The 23463-nt window shown below is 46.7% G+C and overlaps 2 protein-coding genes across 3 annotated transcripts in view; both read left to right on the top strand.

The window, feature by feature from the left end:
- Positions 1–8185, top strand: part of LOC135904998 (uncharacterized) — a 56362-nt gene extending 48177 nt beyond the window's left edge. For both annotated transcript variants that reach the window (XM_065435995.1, XM_065435997.1), the window contains one exon: positions 7921–8185. In XM_065435995.1, coding sequence (XP_065292067.1) covers positions 7921–8148 — 228 coding nt within the window. In that variant the 3' untranslated portion in view covers positions 8149–8185. The remainder of the gene's footprint in view (positions 1–7920) is intronic.
- A 9259-nt stretch (positions 8186–17444) lies between these two features.
- Positions 17445–23463, top strand: part of LOC135905000 (endothelin-converting enzyme-like 1) — a 53782-nt gene continuing 47763 nt past the window's right edge. Inside the window, exons 1-2 of the mRNA XM_065435999.1 lie at positions 17445–17554; positions 21140–21451. Of these exons, the coding sequence (XP_065292071.1) occupies positions 21141–21451 (311 nt within the window). The 5' untranslated portion in view covers positions 17445–17554; position 21140. The remainder of the gene's footprint in view (positions 17555–21139; positions 21452–23463) is intronic.

The raw sequence follows: 23463 nt of genomic DNA, 5'->3' as shown, positions 1-23463 counted from the left end.
AAGGTCTCCAATCATTTGTTGTAACTCGTCTGCATAGTTGTTGAATAGAACAATGTCATCGGCAAACCGAAGGTTGCTCAGATATTTGCCGTCGATCTTTACTCCTAAGCCTTCCCAGTTTAATAGCTTCAATTCTTCTAAGCACGCAGAAAATAGCTTTGGAGAAACTGTGTCTCCCTGTCTGACCCCTTTCTCTATAGGTATCTCCCTGCTTTTCTTGTGTAGAATTAAGGTAGCTGTAGAACCTCGTAGATATTCTAACGCGAAAGACGAGTCAGTAAGACGAGAAACTATTTACAGATTATATTTACAACAACGGTTGCAGCGCTGACCAGTTAGATTCACAGCGCGAGCCCAGTTCTTTCTTCCTTCTCTTTTCTGGAGTGATGGCGCCTGCGCGCCTCGTTCAAACAAACAGATACCTCACGCATGTAGCAATATTTTCCAAGCTTTTTACGTAAGCGTTCTGTACTCCTTGATTACGTAGTGCCTCTACGATTGCTGGTATCTCTAGTGAATCAAATGCCTTTTCGTAATCTATATAAGCCACATAGAGAGGCTTATTGTACTCTGCAGATTTCGCGATAACCTGCTTGATGACATGGATGTGATCCATTGTAAAGTATCTCTTCCTGAAGCCAGCCGGTTCCCTTGGTTGACAAAATCCAGTGTTAACCTTATTCTATTTGATATTATTTTGGTAAATATTTTATATAATACTGGGAGCAAGGTAGTGGTCCCATAGTTTTTCAATTCTTTAACGTTTCCCTTTTTCGTGGATTAGTATATTGTCTGCATTCTTCCAGTTTTCTGGGACCCTTGCAGTCAATAGACACATCGTATAAAGAGCCACCAGTTTTCCAAGCATTATGTCTCCTCCATCTTTGATTAAATCGACTGTTATTCCACCTTATCCTGCCGCTCTTCATCGTTTCATGTCTTGCAGGGCCCTTCTGACCTCATCGCTAGTTATAGGAGAATTTCTATATCCTCTTCATTGCTGTTTCTAACTGAACTATCGTGACTCCTCTGGCTACTGTATACAGGTCAGCTTAGAATTTTTCCGCTGCTTTTACTATATCTTCGAGATTGCTGATGATATTATCCTTCTTATCTTTTAGTGCATACATCATGGTTTGTCCTATTCCAGGTTTCTTTTTTACTGATTATTTATTTTTCATTATTTTTTTTACTGATTAGTTATTTTCACCTTGTGGATCAGTTTTGACAGTTCCGCGAATTGCGTAACGCTGTGTGGCCGCCAGTCCCATACAACCGCGCAGAGCGCAGGACTCTGCGATTCTAGACGTACTGCGCTCACTGCGAAAGGTTAGAAAAACACCCACATAAGTTCAGCAGAGAAGTGCCTACGTGAGTCGGTTCGACCGATAACTGTAGAAGCGTCATTCAAAACAAGTAATCGTTCTCCACTTCCGGCGGCCTTTTCTCTACTTCCTTTTTAAATAAAAAGATGTTGATCCATAAATATTCTCATAAGCAACGGTTAACATTTTTATTATTCGCTTTTGCTTGCAGTTTGGTTGTTGCCTTGGCTCTCCCTTAGTAGATCGCTTAATTTCTCAACTCCTTGCGATTTTTGTTTCCAGTTGCCAATTTTGCACGAAAAGTGCTATACAGTTAGGGAAAAACAGACGAGGTAACGGGCGACAGTTATCTTGCTTATGGGTTTAAGGGTTATTGCAGGGTTTCGTGATGGACGCTCTTTCACATTATCTTATTTTCCACCTTATCTAACCCATATCACGTGTATATGGTTCTGGGCATCTGCCAGCGTTGGGGCGAGCCGTAACTCAATGAAACAATGTAGCAAAGGGATAAGCTAAATGCAATTGACGTTTTCTCCGGCCGCAACTCGTTCCATGAGAGTACAGACCAGCTGAGTAACAACCGCATCCCTCTCATGGTCCCAGGATCAGCCTAAACAAAGAAGGTTGAACTAACAAAAGCAACAGCTATGCGCATGACGGTTGAATAGATGGTGACAACTCAACGGCGGCCTTTTCCCAGGTGTCTCAACGTTTCTCAGCGTGTCTCAACGCTTCTCGAGTTAATCGCGCGGGTGCGGAATCTACGAGAAAACTGTCCTTCACATTACAAGAGATGCCGATAACTACCGCCATCTAAAAGGAGTGAAAAAGGCAGCATAATGCTGACCGTTGAACAGCTGCGAAGTCTCAACATTGATCTGGTGGCGCTTTAGGAATGTGTGAGGAGTGGTGGCGTGGGTGGGGAGGGGGAGGGGGGGGGGGGTATGCCACTTGATTTCGGGGGGGGGGGGGGGGGCTTGGGCCCCCCCGGGCCTCCCCCTGGGTACGTGCCTGGTCCTCACACATTCCTAAAGCGCCACCAGATCAATGTTCAGACTTCGCAGCTGTTCAACGGTCAACATTATGCTGCCTTTTTCGCTCCTCTTAGATGGCGGTAGTTCTCGGCATCTCTAGTAATGTGAAGGACAGTTTTCTCGTAGATTCCGCACCCGCGCGATTAACTCGAGAGGCGTGGAGACACGCTGAGAAACGTTGAGACACCTGGGAAAAGGCCGCCGTTGAGTTGTCACCATCTATTCAACCGTCATGCGCATAGCTGTTGCTTTTGTTAGTTCAACCTTCTTTGTTTAGGCTGATCCTGGGACCATGAGAGGGATGCGGTTGTTACTCAGCTGGTCTGTACTCTCATGGAACGAGTTGCGGCCGGAGAAAACGTCAATTGCATTTAACTTATCCCTTTGCTACATTGTTTCATTGAGTTACGGCTCGCCCCGACGCTGGCAGATGCCCGGAACCATATACACGTGATATGGGCTAGACAAGGTGGAAAATAAGATAATGTGAAAGAGCGTCCATCACGAAACCCTGCAATAACCCTTAAACCCATAAGCAAGATAACTGTCGCCCGTTACCTCGTCTGTTTTTCCCTAACTGTATAGCACTTTTCCTGCAAAATTGGCAACTGGAAACAAAAATCGCAAGGAGTTGAGAAATTAAGCGATCTACTAAGGGAGAGCCAAGGCAACAACCAAACTGCAAGCAAAAGCGAATAATAAAAATGTTAACCGTTGCTTATGAGAATATTTATGGATCAACATCTTTTTATTTAAAAAGGAAGTAGAGAAAAGGCCGCCGGAAGTGGAGAGCGATTACATGTTTTGAATGACGCTTCTACAGTTATCGGTCGAACCGCCTCACGTAGGCACTTCTCTGCTGAACTTATGTGGGTGTTTTTCTAACCTTTCGCAGTGAGCGCAGTACGTCTAGAATCGCAGAGTCCTGCGCTCTGCGCGGTTGTATAGGACTGGCGGCCGCACAGCGTTACGCAATTCGCGGAACTGTCAAAACTGATCCACAAGGCGAAAATAACTGATATTCGAAACTATAACATGAGAAAGACTGAAGAAGCCGTAAAAAATGAAGGCAGCCTGAAATCAGTAAAAAAGAAACCTGGAATAGGACAAACCATGATGTATGCACTAAAAGATAAGAAGGATAATATCATCAGCAATCTCGAAGATATAGTAAAAGCAGCGGAAAAATTCTAAGCTGACCTGTATACAGTACCCAGAGGAGTCACGATAGTTCAGTTAGAAACAGCAATGAAGAGGATATAGAAATTCTCCTATTACTAGCGATGAGGTCAGAAGGGCCCTGCAAGACATGAAACGATGAAGAGCGGCAGGATAAGGTGGAATAACAGTCGATTTAATCAAAGATGGAGGAGACATAATGCTTGGAAAACTGTCGGCTCTTTATACGAAGTGTCTATTGACTGCAAGGGTCCCAGAAAACTGGAAGAATGCAGACAATATACTAATCCACGAAAAAAGGAAACGTTAAAGAATTGAAAAATTATGGGACCACTACCTTGCTCCCAGTATTATATAAAATATTTACCAAAATAATATCAAATAGAATAAGGTTAACACTGGATTTTGTCAACCAAGGGAACCGGCTGGCTTCAGGAAGAGATACTTTACAATGGATCACATCCATGTCATCAAGCAGGTTATCGCGAAATCTGCAGAGTACAATAAGCCTCTCTATGTGGCTTATATAGATTACGAAAAGGCATTTGATTCACTAGAGATACCAGCAATCGTAGAGGCACTACGTAATCAAGGAGTACAGAACGCTTACGTAAAAAGCTTGGAAAATATTGCTACATGCGTGAGGTATCTGTTTGTTTGAACGAGGCGCGCAGGCGCCATCACTCCAGAAAAGAGAAGGAAGAAAGAACTGGGCTCGCGCTGTGAATCTAACTGGTCAGCGCTGCAACCGTTGTTGTAAATATAATCTGTAAATAGTTTCTCGTCTTACTGACTCGTCTTTCGCGTTAGAATATCTACGAGGTTCTACAGCTACCTTAATTCTACACAAGAAAAGCAGGGAGATACCTATAGAGAAACGGGTCAGACAGGGAGACACAGTTTCTCCAAAGCTATTTTCTGCGCGCTTAGAAGAATTGAAGCTATTAAACTGGGAAGGCTTAGGAGTAAAGATCGACGGCAAATATCTGAGCAACCTTCGGTTTGCCGATGACATTGCTCTATTCAACAACTATGCAGACGAGTTACAACAAATGATTGGAGACCTTAACAGAGAGAGTGTAAGAGTGGGGTTGAATATTATTATGCAGAAGATGAAGATAATGATAAATAGCCGGGCAAAAGAACAAGAGATCAGGATGGCCAGTCGGCCACTAGAGACTGTGAAGGAGTACGTTTACCTAGGTCAATCAATCTGAGGGAACCCTGATCATGAGACGGAAATGCACGGAAGAATAAAAATAGGTTGGATCACTTACAGCAGACATTTCCAGCTCCTGACTGGAAGCTTACCATTATTATTGAAAATTAAGGTGTGTAATCAGTGCATTTTGCCAGTGCAATATGTCCAGTGCCAATGCATTTGCCAGTGCATTTCCCAGTGCATTTTGCCAGTGCATATGGGGCAGAGACTTGAGACAAGGTAAGGACCGTGCAAAGAGCGATCGAACGAAGATTGCTAGGCATAACGTTAAGAGGAAGAGAGTGGTTTAGATCAGAGATCGGACGGCTATAGACGATATTCTGATTGACATCAAGAGGAAAAAATGTAGCTGGGCAGGTCATGTAATGCGCCGGTTCGATAACCGTTGGACCATTAAGGTTACAGAATGGGTACCAAGAGAAGGGAAACGCAATCAAGGACGACAAAGGACTAGGTGGAGCGATGAAATTAGGAAATTCGCGGGTGCTAGTTGGAATCGGTTGGCGCAGGACAGGGGTAATTGGAGATCGCAGGGAGAGGCCTTCGTCCTGCAGTGGACATAAAACAGGCTGATGATGATGATGATTATGATGATGATGATGATGGTAGTGGAGGTGGTGGGCCCCCCCCCCCCCCCCCCCCGAAAAAAAATCCTGGGTATGTGCCTGCTTGGTTCCCTCCTGGCACTATTCCATCCGTATTTGACTGAACCTTCGAATATTATAGTCACACATTACTGGGCAGCATCGACGATACGTGTATCTTAGGTACGCTTTAAGTATCTGGTATCTGTATCACGATACGTCTGGCAAGACGTGTATCGGTATCTGCATTTCCGGTACATGAAAGGATATATCGTCTATCTTAATATACAAGGTACTGCTATCCCAACGTCACCGGGCGAAACTATAAACGTTGGCTGAACTCCGCTACTCGAGCTGATGCTGCTGCCACTAAGCCACCTGCATAAAACTTAAGACAGCGAAATTACTTTTATTTTTCATCCGGTGCCCTCAAGCAAGGGCAAGCGATGAAGTCGGCGCGTCCCTTTTGGTGGAGCAGAGTCACGTGGGGGTGCTCGCTCCGTCTCGACAAAAAACAAGCGCGCGAGCAGCTGCGCGCAGCCCACCTTTTGTTTTCTTGATTCTTTGTGTTAGGTTGCCTTGGTGGCCTGGCGCTTGCTTATAGCCAATGCACTGTTCTGCACACGCCAATGCGTGTGACGTCCTTGGCGCAAATTCTGATGCCGCTATAGTGTCGTTATCCAAGTTTCTCTTGCGTGTTGCTTTGTTACGAAATCTGTGGCTTTCACGCATCAGCGATTTGAAGGATTTCGTATATGTAAGTTTGATTGTTGTGAACCAAAGTGCGGATAGCAGAAGATAAGTGGTATAGTAGATAAGTAGAACATGAAAGGCCATTGCAGCTTTATGTACTCTCCGTATAAATGATGCGTCACAAAAGATGTCGCTACCAGCGTTGTTGCTGCTGCACACCGGTCCAGTGATACGGTACTGCATAAATGGAAATAGGCTTACGGACAAGACAATACTCCACAACAGTAATTGCGCCATCTTGCAGAGGCTTCTTATTAACGTTATTGTATTTGATGACGAACCGTTAGCTGGTCGGCAAGCAGAGCAGCGACTCCCATCAATTACAAAAGCGGCATGAAAAAGCCGCTGACAGTGCAGCGCACGAAGAGTTTTCATTTAGGCAACTAAATCAGACTTATTAAACTGTGTCGAAATTAAAAAAATTAGGCTTTGAGCAAGAAATACGAAAATGTTAAAATACTGACAGACACTTCACTCAATTGAAACAAGGTTGGTCGGAGTTAAGAAATTTTCATGGGAACATGTTTGTGCATACGCGTTTGCTGCTACATTCAATAGATTTATAATAAGAAATTTGTGATTGTGTCAAAGTATCTTAATGCACAAATCGAAAGTATGGTATCAGATACAATAATTACCGTAGTATCTTGTATCTGTATCTCAAATACTTGTTGCCCGAGTATCTTGTATCATCATACAATTGCAAAGTATCTTTGCGCAGCTCTGTATCCACACACCCCTACGTCTGGCGATTACAGGGTAACATATCGCACGACTTTTACAGTCGGGAGCGTTGCACTTCCTGTTTTACTTAATTATGGGGTTTTACTTGCCAAAACCACGATCTGATTATGAGGCACGCCGTAGTGGGGGACTCCGGAATAATTGGGACCACATGGAGCTTTTTGCCGTGCATCTAAATCTAAGTGCGCGGGTGTTTTCGCATTCGGCCCCCATCGAAATGCGGCCGCCGTGGCCGGGATTCGCTTCCTGTGGTACTACTATAACACGCTCTAGCAGTCTAGGGCACCTGGCGACGCTGCCGGGCCAGCTATGCTAAGCGCAGCAAAATATACAGGTCATGTAAGGGAATTAGGAAACAGAGCTGGTACCTTGTCAGGGAATAAAAGGGAGATCTTGCTGCCCAAAGTGTACCCCTAATACAAGCAGCGAGGCACTCCCTACTCTGAGGAGGTCTCGCCTACACCTGATCTCGCACCCCCCCCCTCAACTGCTCACAGCTGTTCAGGCGTTAGCCGTCTGCTCTGGATAGTTAAAATGCGGTAAGGCAGTAAATTCTCTTCTATCCTCTGTCTTTTCATTGAATATTTAACTCTGTGTTAGATAAGCAACCAATTACACACAATTTTCGCAACCGGACGAGGTCACTCTAGTGCTACTAAATGAAGGCGAAAAATTATTGCAGTAGAACGCTTCTTTAGCGGCTCTATGCAACTCCTATCTTCACCCAAAAGTTGTTAAGCGCTTTGGTAAGGGGCCCTATTAAAGGAATAGCTTTATCTACAGAAAGAAAAACGACGACATATATGCATTTTACATACTCAGCTGGCATAAGTCTGTGTGGCTTTTGTGCATCACTCGGCTATCAGGCAAGTAAGTTGTTTTTTGCCAAATCTATTTAAAACTCCTATGGCAGCGAAGAGGTCAGATAGCTGGGACAGCATTGTGCGTCGTCGGCACAGCGGATGTGCATGCATACCGCATTGCGGAACTGGTTGTCTTGTGCGTAAACGTAGTGCTTCATTAACCCCCAGGGAAGCCGCATCTTCACGCCAAAAGCTTTTGTTTCTCTGTTTCAGCTGTGCGCTTGCAGGGACAACGTGACGGCAGTGAAGTACGGCTTCACCGCCTTCAACGTAGAGTACGAGGACGCGGCGAACCGTTGTGGTGAAGGAAGCTTCTCTCGCCTAAGAGCACTCAAGGGTCTGCTGAACGCCTTCGCTCGCCCCAATTCGCCCGAGGAGGCCGAGGGGTGCTCCGCGCAGTCCGCACACGTGACAACTGCTGCGCAACGCTCTGAAAAATAGAAAATAGGAAACATGCTCGCTTTCGTTGTGATTGAAACCTCTCGTCGTAAAGTTCTATTGGGTGCCCGTTCTTACTTGCTATATATATATATATATATATATATATATATATATATATATATATATATATAGGGTGTCCCGCATAATATGAGCCGAGAATTTAAAAATGAAAAGCGCGTCGGAAGCGAACTGAACCAAACGTATACTATTCGCAATAGCCAATAGTGACTCAGCCGATTTCATTGTTTTCCCCATGTCTCACTAATTGAGCTTAATTACCCAACGTTTAATTATTGGCTGAGGACCCCAAGTATGATACGCAGATTTGTAAAGCACCTTCAGTAACCACAGATCGAGTTGTTTCCTTTACGATACGTCTCACGTACCCCTTTTTAACGGGTTGCAAATAAAGCCCGCGAAATATGAAAAAAGCCACGTGATGGAGTGTTCGCGCAGTGGTATCGTGCTGCTCTCAAGCGCGCGTTCGGTGCACAAGGTCGGCTGCGTCCTGAATGGCGACGAAGCGCCAGGGCGCTCTTTAGCTCCTCGGCAGCGCTCGGCAAGCAGCATGCGTTTTCGCCGTCATCCGGCGGGAGCCGACCTCGTGCACCGAACGCACGTTTGAGAGCAGCACGATACCACTGCGCGAACACTCCATCACGTGGCTTTTTTCATATTTCGCGGGCTTTATTTGCAACCCGTTAAAAAGGGGTACGTGAGACGTATCGTAAAGGAAACAACTCGATCTGTGGTTACTGAAGGTGCTCTACAAATCTGCGTATCATACTTGGGGTCCTCAGCCAATAATTAAATGTTGGGTAATTAAATTTTATTAGTGAGTTATGGGGAAAACAATAAAACTGTTTGAATTACAATAGGCTATTGCGAATAGTATACGTTCGGTTCAATCGGTTCACTTTTAGATTCTGGGCTCAAGTTACGAGGGACAACCTGTATATAAATATTAATATTTGCAAGAAATGTTTTCCGTAGAAGACGCGCGCTCTAAGTAAGTGCGCTCACCAAGACTGCTCTCAGGGGAACTACAGGAGGGGGTTCAGGAATTTTTTTTGTGACTCCCCTCGTGGCATTTTACATCGTATGAATATGCGTGGCGGATGTTGGCGGTTAGTCTGTTTGTCATCTGGCGTCTGTGCTGTAGGCGAAGTCTGTGCACCCCTACGCGATGTATAGAAGACGCCGGCTCGCTTTCTGGTGTTGCTTTTCAAACAGCGTTCTGCTGGTGTGTCTGGCCCGCCTCAGCGCTTCTTGTTTTATAAGGGTGCCAGCCTCGCAGATGCCGGAGCCGTGTCCATTCTGACTACCCTTACGCGCAATTTGCTGCTTTCTTCGTATTTATGAGGATTATAGATTCGGTTCTTCCCGCAAAAGGTTTTCTATTGCCGCCTCGCGCTCAGCCTATGCAATTATACAAGGTTGTCGTTGATGGTGATGTTGATTCCTCTTCTAGGTTATTTACAGCGTAAGCTATTATGGCCGTTGTAGCCGATACGCTTCAGTTGGCGATGTTGTCCCCCGCCGACGGTATCTGTAGCAGTTATCGCCAGGAATTAAAAATATATAAAAAAAAGTGTTTCCGCAGGGATCGAACTCGGCCTTCTAGCGGTAGGGCCTGTGAGCGGACTACTGAGCCATGTCGGTGCTCGCTAGCGGCTGCAAAAGCATTGTCTATGCACGCGTCCTAGCGCGAGAAGAGTCACTCGATGTGAGATGCGCACCGCGCAGCGCCGATACATGCACACTTTGCATTGCGGTTGCGTATATGCGGAGTGTTCCAGCTAACTTTAGCCCGAGTTTAAGAATATGCCGATGCACTTCTGAAACGACGCGACCAAATGCATGTTGCTCGCTTTTGTATGTAATGAGTCACGCTAGTTTTTGTATTTTGCTTAATTAGACAATTAGCCAAGGTTAATTAACCAACTTCTGAAGCATGGAAGTTAGGCAAGAAAATTCAAATTAGAAAGTTGCAGAGCGGTTTGCAAAACATCCGAATAAGCAGTTTCTGTCTTTCTTTCTATCAAGTATTAGTGTTCTTCAGCTTAATGCGGATGCCCGCGAAATAAATAAAAATAACATCGCCACGTGACATGCCCGCTTGCGAATCGTGACAGCACTGCTCCCCAGTGTTCCGAGCACAAACGAACACAGCATTTAGCCTCGTGTGCTGCCGCTGCGTCTGCTTATCGCTCCCATGAGACTCCGCGTGGGAAGCGCATCGCTGGCGCAAATCGCGCAGCCAACGCCTTCGTAACCACCCGGTCGCCTTTTAAGCGGCAGTACGCCCTGCTAGATGAAGTGTTCGTTTGTACGCGGATAGTTTGGGAGCGCTGCAACCACGGCGCGCAAGCGGGCATGTCACGTGGTATTTTTTGTATTTGAAAATTATTTGAAGGGTACATTGCTAGTACTCAAATTGTTTGTTACCAAATTGTCCAAATCATGCTTTCACTCAGAACTTTAACAAAGTGTTCAGAAGGTTGTTCTGTTACCACAGCTGTGGCCTAGTAGTTTAAGCATCTGCCTCGCATGCGGGAGGTGTGGGGTTCTATCCCCTGTGCCATCGGGTACCGTCAGTGATATGCTATGGGTACAAGCTTTCCCCTGGGCTGATGCTCGGCTTCTCTGAAGTGAAATGCTTGGAAAGTCGGCCTTTCACCCGTTCTTGTGTGTGTAAAACTAATGTGTAGGATGGGGCTATCTGGCCAAAGGCGCCCTTGCGCCATAATATTCAACATTAACAGGTGCTTCTGTTGTGAAACAGTCAATGGTCACGCGTGAACAATATGTGGCTCACTTTTGTGCCGGTTTTCTTCTTTTAAAACCGCACTGTTTTCAAGCGTTACACAAGGCACAAACAAGACTTTGGCCATGACCCGTTGGCGAGGCACCCAATGTTGCGACGCAACGAGGGGAGGGGAGAGAGTGGGGAGCGGCGTTCTCCTTCGGCTCCATCTGCGCATGTGGCGGCTACGCGCGGTCGCGCGGCCTCATCTTGAGAGCGATCGGCGTTGGTCTCAAGATGAGGTTCGTTGATCTGCGTGAGTCTAGGTGTATCGGTGGCTCGTTGCTTTGTGCGTGCCGTGTGTTCTCGGCGCTCTCTTTGCACTGAAGCGATGGACAGCACGAATTTCTCTGCGATCGCTGCTGCTGCCGCCTTTCGTCACGCCAGCGTTTTGACAGTGAGTTTCTGCGGTCATCGAGTCAGATCTGCACATGTTTGCTTGTGCGCGCGTGACACCATGCTTGTTAGTATAGTTAGTGTGTCTACGTTTGCAAGTTTATATGGCCGATAAAAACTACTATCCTTTCTTTGCATAGCTGTCCACTAATTTGCCATCGCAATCGATGCTTTGCCTTTCAGGGGAAACTGCGACTTTGTTCAATTATGCACGTAAATGAATTTTTTGATCCACGCATAGCGTGCAATGTTTATGCAGACTTTACTCAGTAGCTTCTTTTCTCGCGCAGCTGCTTGTATACATTTTACTGTGGGTATAATTTTTAGTAGCTAATTACACGGATTCGGTGGTCTTGGACAAACGGCAACTGCTGCTGCTAGAGACGCCCAGTTACAGAGTACCTCAGGACGTCCAGTGGGTCATCTGTTTGCCCTGATATGCAAGTGCTAAGGGGACACGTTTCTTAAGTTCTTTGCGGTACCATATAATGAATGCTGTCTTTGCCAGTGTGTGACACACCACTACTCGGGATGCTTTGTCTCGCTGCAGGGTTTCTCAATTCTATCCACCTCACAACTATTTTGTAAAGGCTGCAGGTATACCAGCATTTATAGTTACGGTTGTATTATAATTGTGCCATCATAATTGGTCATAATTGTAATTATATAATTTATAAGGACAGTAAAAAAACAGTGCTTGTGTCGCGTCAGTTTGCAGCTACAACGTACTGGGCCAATTCTTCAGCGCAAAACATGTTTAGTCGATGGATCTTAAGAATTGCTACTGGTCAATAGAAGTCGACGACAGGGATAGAGAAAATGCTGATTTATTACACCGAAAGGCCTCTTCGTACACAAGGACATGCAGTTTGGCCTTTGCTCGGCACCTGCAACCTCCCAGGGCGTGATGGTCATGGTCCTGGCACGCCAAAAGTGGCCGACGTCTCTCGTCTACTTGAACGATGATGTCGTATTTGCCGGAAAGTTTCATGATCCCTTCTGGCGGCCAGGAACCTTTCTCGGGGCAATTAAGTCAACCGAACTCATCAAGAAGCTAGAAAAGTGTGGCATCGCATGCGAAGAGCCCCTGTTTCTAGACTGCGTCATTAGCAAGTGTGGGGTCTGTCCTGATTGTAATACAGCTGCGATGGCGAAAGACCCGCAGCCCGTCGACAAGAAAACAGTGTGTCAATTACTTGAGCACTGTGTCTACTACATGCGCTTAGTGGATGACTTTTCCCGCATTGTCAAGCCGCTGACCTATCTCACAGAATCAGACGCCGAGTGGCAAGCGCCGCGAACGGAAACATTACGAGGACTTAAGCAAAGCGCGCAGTCGCCAGTAGTGCTCGCCCACTTCGACGAAAAAGCCCATACAGAAATCCACACCGACGCAAGTGGCGTAGGCGTCGGTCGTCCAAAGGAAAGACCGGGTTGAAAGAGTCATAGCTAACTTTAGCCGCTTACTATCAAAAGCCAAATATTCTGCTACGGAAAAAGAAAGCCTTGCCATCACGTGGGATACCGCAGAATTTCTACCTTGTCAATGCAGTAGGTCTCTAATGTAACGAGCGGCCATCACGCTGCCAGATTTAAAATGCCCTTCAGGTTGCCTAGCACTGTGGAGCCTTAAACTGATAGATTTTGACGTCATCGTGGTTCGCACGTCCAGCCGGAAATACTCTCATGCTGACTGCCTGTCTCGCGCCTCCGTCGATCTCTCAACGGAGGACGACCAAGACGAGGACTCCTTCCTGGAAACAATAAGCGATGACGACTTCGCCGTAGAGAAACTAGTAGGCCCGGAACAAAGAAGCCTTGCTGAGTACTTGGAAGGCAAGAACCAGTTTGCCCCGAGAGTGCTCAAGCTCGGGTTGTCGTTGTTTTTACTACATATTCGCATATTTGTAAAACATTTTTTCGTACGCGCCATATACCTTCTCGTCGTGTCCGCAGCGAGAAGGTGCACATCACCATGCACTCCCAGCATGATGATCAGATAGCCGGGCACGTCGAGTTATCCTGTACGCTCACAAGGATACAGGAGACGGGCTATTGGCCATGCCTGGCCGCCGATGTTGCCCGTTACGTCAACAAATGCCGAGGTTGTCAGTGACGCAAGTCACCACCAACAAGGCCAGCAGGATTGCTACAGTAAATCAAGCCTTCATGTCGGTCGAATGGGGATGGACTTATTGGGGCCCTTTCTGATGTCAACATCGGGGAATACATGACTAATGGTGGCTGCCGACTACCTTACGCCCTGCGCCAAAACGAAAGACCTGTGGTGTCCCTGAAGCCCTCGTTACCTATCAAAGAACGGCTTTTACAGCGGTGCTTACCCAAGAGATTCCTGCAACACAGCCAGGCAAGCCCCAGGAAGACAACTGCGCACCACCCACAGACGAATGGTCTTGTGGAGCGGCTGAACAAGGCCCTCGCCGACACGTTAGCAATGTATGTAGACGTTGATCACAAGACGTGGTTGCCGTCTTTCCCTACCTAACCTTAACTTACATAACGGCATTGCAAGAAACAACGGAGATCGCGCCGTTCAAACTAGCTTACGGAAGGAAACCGACAGCGACTCTCAACGCCATGCTGCTACGGTTACCTAGGAGGAGAATATCGACGTCGCCACCTATCTGCAGTGCGCCGAAGAAATCCCGACAACTCGCCCGTCTGAGCATCAGGAGCCAGCAAAGGACGGACAGCCGACGCCACGATCTTCTACGACGCTGCGTGGAATATCAGCATGGCGATCACGTTTCGATGTCCACCCCAACACCCCAAGGAATACTCAATGAGAAACCATCGCGACACTATTTCGGGCCCACAAGATCATTCGACTGCTGAACTAATAGGTCATGCTAGACGGCATTTCGCAATCACAGTGACACTTGTCATCACCTGAAATAGTCCATGCCATGCACTTTAAGGCGTTCCGCCTGCGCTAACAAGCTTTGAGCCTTGTTTCTTTTTTCTTTGTCATTTTCCTTTAATACATTTGCTTCTTTTTGCTCTCTTCCTCTGTTTTGAGCATAAGATGGCGCTTTTTAATATGGGAGCATTGACACGCATGCTTGATTGTCTTATCCGGTGACCGCGCTTCCACGGCGAACAAATGATAAATGTTATCGCTCAGTGCATTATGTGCACTTCTATATCGGAAGTTTCACGGATGTTGTCGAATATTATTTCGGCTGCCTTTGCTGTCACTGAACGCTGTGTAATAATACTGTGTGCATGACTCGAATAATGATGTATCTACTCCGTAGGCCTTACGTGCGCACCAGCGATTGCACTGGAGGGTTCATTGATCCATGTATACACAGCCGACGTATGTGATTAGCAGATCAAATTTCGACGAGTGTGCTCGAAGCTATCATTGTACTGAGTGTTACCTGTTTTGCTGTGCGCAGGTTCGCTCAATGAATATTTAGTGTCGGCACTTACGTTCAAAATCATATCAATCGTGGTTTTTACACGTAACACACACACACACACACACACACACACACACACACACACACACACACACACACATGGCGAAATATTCGGAAAATAAAGACGTTGTCGAATGTTCATCATCGCCTACCATATATATATATATATATATATATATATATATATATATATATATATATATATATATATATGGTAGGCGATGATGAACATTCGACAACGTCTTTATTTTCCGAATATTTCGCCTAGGGTCCGGCTTTCAAAATAAGTAACCGCAACTCATAAATGATGCTTAATTTTGTTGTTTTATGTGTGTAGAAAAAGTTGACTTTAAATAAACGCGACCAGCCAGCATAGCGGCAAATTCTTTTGTGTTAGAAATGGTATCGCCTCTAGAATGTTCAGACAGACGCGGCATATACCTCAAGGGGCCGTTTTGTCTCTACAGCTTTTCAATATATTGCTCCGTGATAGCCCTTGACATCCTGCCTTAAACACATGCTTACGCAGATCTTATTGCATGCTTTGCTTCTGCAGATAGCGTTCAGTCTCTTACGGGAGATTGCCAGATTACCTTACCACCCTTGAGCTGTGGCTATAAGGAATTTACCGGCCTCTCAACGTTAACCAGAGTATTGTTCTGGTGTTTCCACTAAGAAATCCAGTTTATTTCTTTTTTCTCAGAGCAAGTTCATCCCCCAAGTAGAAGACACCAAGTACCTTGGGGCAATTTGTGACAGCAAACTCAATTGGTTAGCGCATATTGAGTATGTTGCTGCAAAAGGGGGCCGTGTTCTTGGAATATTACGACGGCTGAGCAATCATCGGTCAGGAATGCAAACAGACGCACTGCTAATTATATACGGCATGTATATCAGGCCAACAATGAAATTTCGGTGTGTTCTGTTCTCTGGAGGAGCCTATAAGATTCGTCCCCTTGATCTAATGGAACGGGATGCGCTTTGCCTTTGCATTGCCTCCCCCCCCCCCTCTTCCTCCAAAATGCATAGCGAGCGCTGTACTGTACTTGGAAGCGCGAGTGCCTTTGTTAATGGCTAGGTTACAACTAACAACCCAAACCTTTTTTGTGACTGCTTGAACCGCATTTTAGAAGACACCAGGCAGTGTATTTTAGACAGTTCACTTTTTAATGTCCATTGTACCCGTTTTCATAGGCCACAGGTGGTTTTAGCGCAGGCACTCGAGCCCTTGAATATCAAAATCTATGAGACATTTAAAGCAAATTTTGCTACCATCTCCACAGCAACAATATCAGCTAACATCTACATATTTCGGCAACATCTAAGTACAGCGAAAGTTTATCTTCACGAACTGTTAATAACTTGCTAGATGATCATTTGAGTCATATGAACGCTACATTAGCTACAGATGCCTCAGAGGGCATTGAAAGAGCAGGTGTAGGAATTTTTCCTCATTATCTAGTTTGGTACAGTTTGATCGGATTTCGTTATCTTACTCCTGTATATCTAGCAGATTTCTTAGCTGTAGTTCTCACACTGAGCAAACTGAACCTTCTCATTCATCAGTAGCTAATATCACCGACTCACTCTTTCTATTGTCACGTGGTAGTGACTGTGAAGAAAGCAGCCAAACTGAGAAAGACGAAACTAGCGTTTTAGTGGGCGAACTTGTGCCCTCAAAAACAGGCTACACTCAAAGAACGGCGACAGTGGCGAACGCAGTCCGCGATCGTCGAAAATCTGATCAGCGGGTCAAGCGCGTCGGCTTTTATGCAACAGTCGTCGAATGTTTCAGAGTGATCGCTGGGACCCGCGCGCCTTCCACAAAGTTCTACATTATTCGCGTCCCGCACACACGCGATCAGATTACACAAGGTTCGGTCACAGAGAGCGGATGGAAGCATCGATAACATTCGAGAAACTTCCGATACATTCAGGCGCGTCCTGCGCTGTGTGGTAACATTTGTTAGGCGGTGAAACGTGTCGCCCGATAAAGACCAACAAGTAACGTGTCACTATGTTTGGTGCTTGCAAACGCCTAGTGACTCAAAAATTTTGCAAGCATTACATCTCTCGGTTAAGCCTCATTTACGTTACCTTCGTTTAATTTGCGCGCCTGGACACGCAGATTTACCTTTTAATGAGCGCGCCAACTCATTAGCAAGGACTTCCCTGGGTGGCCCGCTAGTTTCTGCCATTACCTCAACCGCCTATATCGCTGCCGCAAGGTTTAGGGGATTGACAATGATGAACATGTCATATAAACGTAGGCTGGCTTCACATTCTGACTACCACAGCCTACTATGGCCTTGGAGTCGAAAATTCGAGATTACATCAACGAGGCTACGCTGCCGCATTCCGACACTAAATTTCTATGCACACAGGTCTGGGTTGGCGGCATCTCCTTTGCGTAAACACTGCGAGGTGCCAAAGACAATTCACCACTTTCGCCTTGCATGCCGACGATTTGCCTCATAAAGAAGAAGAGTGCTCGAGGTCCCATGTAAACAAGCTTGGCCGGAACATGAACGTCTCTGTCTTGCTTTCATGCCCGCTGTGACCTTGTTGTGGGTATTCGTCACTGTCTGGGAATCATAACCATCGCAATCACCATCAAGGCGCCTACACCGCCGCTGAAGGAACCGGCAGTGCACGTTGCAGCGCGCGCTCTCGTGTTTCGAATCAGAGGTGACATCCTGTCGGCAGGTGCGGAGCATCCCGAGCAGCGCGACCAATCGACCAGAATTTCGAAAATAAGGTGAGAGCGAACGTATCTTTCTTGAGATAGATTCGCGTTTCAAAATGTTAGCATACGTTTAGTGTTAGCGTACTGCGATTGACACTCGTTAGGTTGCTCCTTACTAACGGCGATTGGTACACGAGGTTGCATTTACAAGCGACCAGGCGCATCGGGTCATTGCAGCAGTGACACTACCTTTTGGACAGGCTACCAGGACTGCTCTGTTGTCGCAGTTCCTGCGACAACAGAGCAGCCCTGGTAGCCTGTGCAAATTTATTCGTCGGTCTACATCCGCGATTCACGGCCCGCTGATATCGGTGATGAGGTAGGCACAGCGGCACTTGTACCACGTACGAATAACGGAAAGAAATTGCATTGGCGCAGATTCATTGCAAAATATAAGCCCACTATAGGGATATCATACGCTAACTGCTCTCTTGTGCACCGTCATCTGGTGTACGTGATTCAGACTAGTTTGGCAGTGTTTGCATAGACAGAATGCTGCGTTTTCGCATAGACACTGCGAATGTACTACACTGACAATATTACATAAAAAATTGGGACTTAAGAGGAATCTGTAGCTCGGGCGCCCCCATATAAATAAATATAAAAGGAGAATACGTTTTTCTCGGCAATCACCGCACCAAACTTGACAAGGTTTGCTGCATTTAAAAGAAAAAGTAAAAATATAGTGCCTGTTGGTCTGGAACTTTTGATCTAGGTGGTCAATTTTTTATCGAAAATTGGCGAATATTGCTAATTTTCACAATACGGAAGTAGGAAGTTTACAAATCGGTAACTCAGTAATGAAAAATGATATCACAATTCTGCGAATTGTAGCTCATAGTACATCTAAAGCGGACAAAATTGATATGTTACACATGAATTAAAAAAAACAGTAATGTGTAAATACAGCTTTTGCAGAGGCCTTGTACACAATGTAACAAATTCAGGGGATATATAAATTGACATATCACGTTTGTACGCTTTGAATGATCTAATAGATGCCGTTTACGGAACCGCGATATCTGTTCTTTACGGATAGGTATTATTTTTGTAAACTTCATGCTTCTATTTCTTTCGAACTTTCGAATTTTTGAAAATTCGTTCAACAATATTATGCCCTAGATCGAAATTCCGCTCCGAACAGTCATTAGAATATAGCTTTCTCTTTCAAATGGAACACGTTTTTTTTTAAATTGGTCCAGGGATTATTTCAGAAAAGTGTTTTTGCGTTTTACATATATTTGAATATATAGGACGCGTCGGAGTTGGGCCCGAGTTAAAGCTTCCTCTTAAAGCGCGAAACAGCGCAGTGTGTTATCAGTGCCATCGCAGTGGAGAACTTCATGTTATGCTTGACCTCCTGGGGTTGTTTAACGTGCACCTGCTGATGTACCGCCCGCGTGCATTTTTGGATTTCTCGTCCAGCGGGTTGCAGCCGCCGCTGCTGGCATCGATCCCCTGATATCGCGCTGAGCAGTGCAAAGCCACAGCCACTGAGCTATATGCCTGCTGGTCAGAAAATTTTGAAACGATATAACGGCTGTTGAGAAAGGGCATCAGGTCTACATCTTTTGCACTGCTTTTTTTTCCTCGAAAAGTTTAAAGTTGCCTTACATTACACAGCAGCAGAGTGCACCTGTTGCCATTTTCAATCCCCCATCGCGATTGCCATCGGTCAATCAGCTAAACACAATTGTTTCACGAAATCAGTTTGGTAACGCTGCCTCATTGCCCACTCTCATGCCACAGTTATTTCGCGAATAATATTCATTGCTTCGCACGAGCCAAAAGAGCTGTAATATCCGGATATGTCACTACGTAGACCGTATAAGGTAGCGTTATGGTACGCCCACACTAGCGACAAAAACGCGCGCGACACGCCGCACGCGGCAAGCGACCGCGCGGCAGACGCGTGCGGGCAAGTCCACAGTCGCGTTTTGCGGCACGCGGCAGCGGTCCGTGGAGTCCCGCGTTGTCTCGTTCCATTCGATACTTCTCGCGACAACGCGCGCTCTCCGTTCTGCCCATTTCGTCTTCCATCGGAAGTGTCTGTGTTTTTTTGCGCCACTGCCGGCCACGCTCAGGCATGTCGGATACGGACGAGGAGCTACTGGTGACTGTGAACACTATAATACTTGTTTGTTCTTTACTTGTGCGACGCCGACGTGCCAGACAGCGGACGAGAAAGTTTTGAGTGCGGTACAGGGACACTGAGGGCCAGGCGCGCACTCTGCTTCCCCACCTTCACCAATTACTCACCTGTCATGCCACACTGCTGTCCATAATGTGCCAGCGGTTGGCGCGCAGCTCCTTATCCGACGCTCGATTTATCATAGAGGTACGCATATCCGCGAACGGTTTCCAAAAACGCCTCCATTGCGAGGCGAATTCTTCGTCGACGCCTCAGTGGCGGTGTGGTAAGGCTTAACAAAAACAGCCCCCTTGACTGGAAATGGCCTCTGAGATTTTACGGCGCGCGTGTCACTGTTCAGTCTCAGAGCCCATAGATTATGATTCTTTGCTTATGCGACAGGTGGCGCCACAATAGCGCGGCTTGTAAAGCGGCTCGCTTCTGATTGGTGGACGTTTCGCGTCTGCCGCGAAAAATGGGTCTCGCACCCATTCGCGCGTTTGCCGCGCGTTGCTGCCGCTTTTCGTGAATCTTGCCGCGCGCGACAGCACCGCTGGCCGCGCGCGTTGTGTCGCGCGCGTTTTTGTCGCTAGTGTGGACGTACCATTAGACTGCAGTAAGCTAAGGTCTGTGCATGTCGCGAAACTGCTGTAAACCATGTCAAGCAATTTGAACAATGGCCCTTCTGCCTACTGCCGAACCTCACCACACTGTGGCAGCCTAACCCAATAGGCATCTTTTAAAAAATATGTGCTTCAGAAAGCTGGCCGACTTCCAAGAGCTTTCAATTAGAAACTTGGAGTGGGCACGCCCTTTGATGAACGTGCGTATTTACGAAACTGAGTCGTAGCGTTTGTTCTGCGCTATAGCTGATCAGGATTAAAACGTTGCTACAACGCAGCAGGCGAGTTACGAACTAGGGCCGTAAATACCCATGTAATTAGAAGGGCGCCCACTGTCGAAGTTGCTAATTGAAAGTTGTTGAAATTTGTGCGCACTTTTGAAATATCACCTTTAAAAATGCTTCTGTGTTGTGCTGGCGCACTGCGGTGCAGTTGCACAGATGGTAGCAGTAGAAATGTTCAGAAATTTTTGAATACGGAACTGTGCGCCTTATGTATACCGTAGATTAGACGGTTCTCGGCTAATCCGTGTGGTCATGCACCGTCACCTCATTCTTCTTTGTTCCTTTTCTTTGTGTCTACTTAATCCTCTACCCGCTTGTGAATCATTCGTGGTCACCAGTTTCAGTGGGTGGATGAGCATGTGCCTCTATTGCGACCATACTCGCCCTCTCCAAACGCCAACTGTAGGCGCTCTGTCGTGTCCGCAATTTTAGACGCTCTGCTTGGTGGTTGTCCAGTGTCGTGTTTCTCCGCCATCTCCGCTGACTGTTTTTCAACACGCGGTCGTCCCCTGATGGAACCTCACCAGAGCAATGCGTTCCACTTTGAGGCGCTTCTCAGGATGTCGCACGCGTTACCCGAGGAAGAAGCGCTATGCCCTGTGGCAGCTGTGGAGCCTCGACCCAGGACGTCCGCCTTCTCGACAATCGTGTCGGCCGCCATTGGGTCCCGTTTGTACCTGTGGACGGTGGCCGCCATCGCCGGCATCCTCGTCATCTCTTCCATGATGGCCACGTCGGCGAGGCTGGAAGGCATTCGCGCCGCCTCGCAGTTGGCGGTGCACAGACGCGGGGCAGCCGACGGCGAGGTCGGCCTTGCGGGGTCATTTCCCACCGGCACTGGGCGCCAGCGCGGTCGCTTGGTGCGATGGAAGTGAGTGTTCGACGCTGTTCCTCAGAGTGGTGTCCCCCCACAAATGAACTCAGTAGAACACTCAACCACCTGGAATATCGGGACGCAATGACGCTAGCCGCAGCCGAGGAGTTAGGAGTTTATTATACAGTGCAGTCAGGTAAAATGAATTGATTGACCTAAGATGACTTCATTGTGTCGAGGAATCAGGGGCCGGTCGAAGCAATCGCAATCGAGATGTTGGCTGTGCGATCAAGTTTACGGAGTAATTTATAATTGAGAGTTTGAACTTCCAACGCGGCATTTGCCGCTTCGCTTTTTTAGCAAGTATGGAGCGCACGCATGGGCCGCCGCCTCTTACAAGGGAATTGCTCAAGTGACAGAATTAATCGAAAGACGCGCACGAAATACACAAGAGGAGCACTGAATCACAATTGAGCATTTTAGCACAGAAAATTATAAGAAAGACCGAAACTAAAAAAAAGAACATATAATGAACACGAGAAAGTCACAAGTTGCCAGTCGGCGTTCCCCTTGAGTGTCTCATCTGCCGCCAGTGGCATTTCGCGCTGCTACGATGTGCGCTATTTTTTTCACTGTGAAATGCCGTCACCTTGTAATGTTGCCATCTTATCATCCATGATGCCACATCGCAGAACGGCTAGGCCTCTTTCTAATGACATCACGAAGTATCGTGGGATCGTTCAAATTGCACCCTTGATCGGGCCAAAAGCACTCCATTGAGCATGAGTGCGAACTGCTCTGTCAAAATTCGCGCAGTTGACAGGGGCTCCGCGTGGCTTGCTTGTTCGAGCGTAATTTCTTTCCCGGCTGACTCTTTCATGGCAGCACAGACGTCGTGGTTTTCATGTGCCTTTACCGCAGTGAAGCACAGGAGGCAGAGATGTTAACGGCTGATGTGCTCGTTTTGGAGACTATGGTAGTTTTGAGCGCACATACTGCCAATCGCTTTTGTGCTACTTAATGTCGTGTCATGTTCAGCACACCACTTGTGTGCTGTTGCCACGTAACTGCAAGCACTCCCATAGATGTGGCCGCACATTTGTGTAGCGGTGGAACATTGGGTGCGGAAACTCCCTACACTTAATTGGGACGTCGAAATTACGCTCGGTCGCATGCCGATGCAGCGCACCAGCGCCACTTTCACCACTGGCGATTGCCGGGCAACTTATTGAAAACAAAAATACAAAAAAAAAAACAAATTCATAACGTCACTTGTAAAGTGTTCAATAGGAGAGGGAGGGGACAGGAAGACGCTCATATGATGCTTTATTTAGCCATTTTCGTCTAATGCTTAATTGGATTGCTTTTGTACGTCTTCCGTTCATTGTGGCTTACCGAGCTTTTCTGTGCTATTTTCCCCAGCTTTATACTAAGCACAGTAACCGAAGAAAGTCAATAGGTGCGAGCTGACAAGCACAGTCGCTGAGTAAGCGGTGAGGATAACCGGAGGCAAGGGCAACGCACGCAAACCGTCAGGTCACTTGGCGCGCTCTGCCCGATTTGAAATTCATGAAAAGAGCCGCCAATAAATGCTTGAAAAGGAAAGAAGTGTAATCCCATCCTCTGAGGTTTCTTTATCCTTAAAAATTATTGGCTGGCCTAGCGGACACCCTACATTTCGGGCGCATTCTATGTGCAGCATTTTATGCGACAAACCAACGTGTCGTAGTCCACATTAAAGGGTGTAAACTTGGTGTACAGCCAAAGTGTCAGTCACAACACAAAGACTGAGGCATACAAGTAGCAACCAATGCAGGGTAATTGAAAGTGTAAATAGACAACTAGGAGTATATAAAAAGAAAGGGAGAGAAACAAAGAGAACGAATTGGGTGCGACGAATGGGAACCATAAAGGCCACAGAGAAATGTAAGAATGGGAAGAAAGAAGTTAGAAGGGAAAATCTGCGCGATAACAGCAAGGCCAGTGCCTTACTAGTTGAGGCTTGCTTGAGCTAGTTGTCGAAAGACAAAAGCATACCGGAGCGAATACTCGTAACAAGATGAGGCATA

This window comes from Dermacentor albipictus, chromosome 6, assembly GCF_038994185.2.
Source record: "Dermacentor albipictus isolate Rhodes 1998 colony chromosome 6, USDA_Dalb.pri_finalv2, whole genome shotgun sequence".
Taxonomy (NCBI): domain Eukaryota; kingdom Metazoa; phylum Arthropoda; class Arachnida; order Ixodida; family Ixodidae; genus Dermacentor; species Dermacentor albipictus.
The sequence above is the reverse complement of the archived record's forward strand: the minus strand, read 5'-3'. Positions and strand labels throughout refer to the sequence as shown.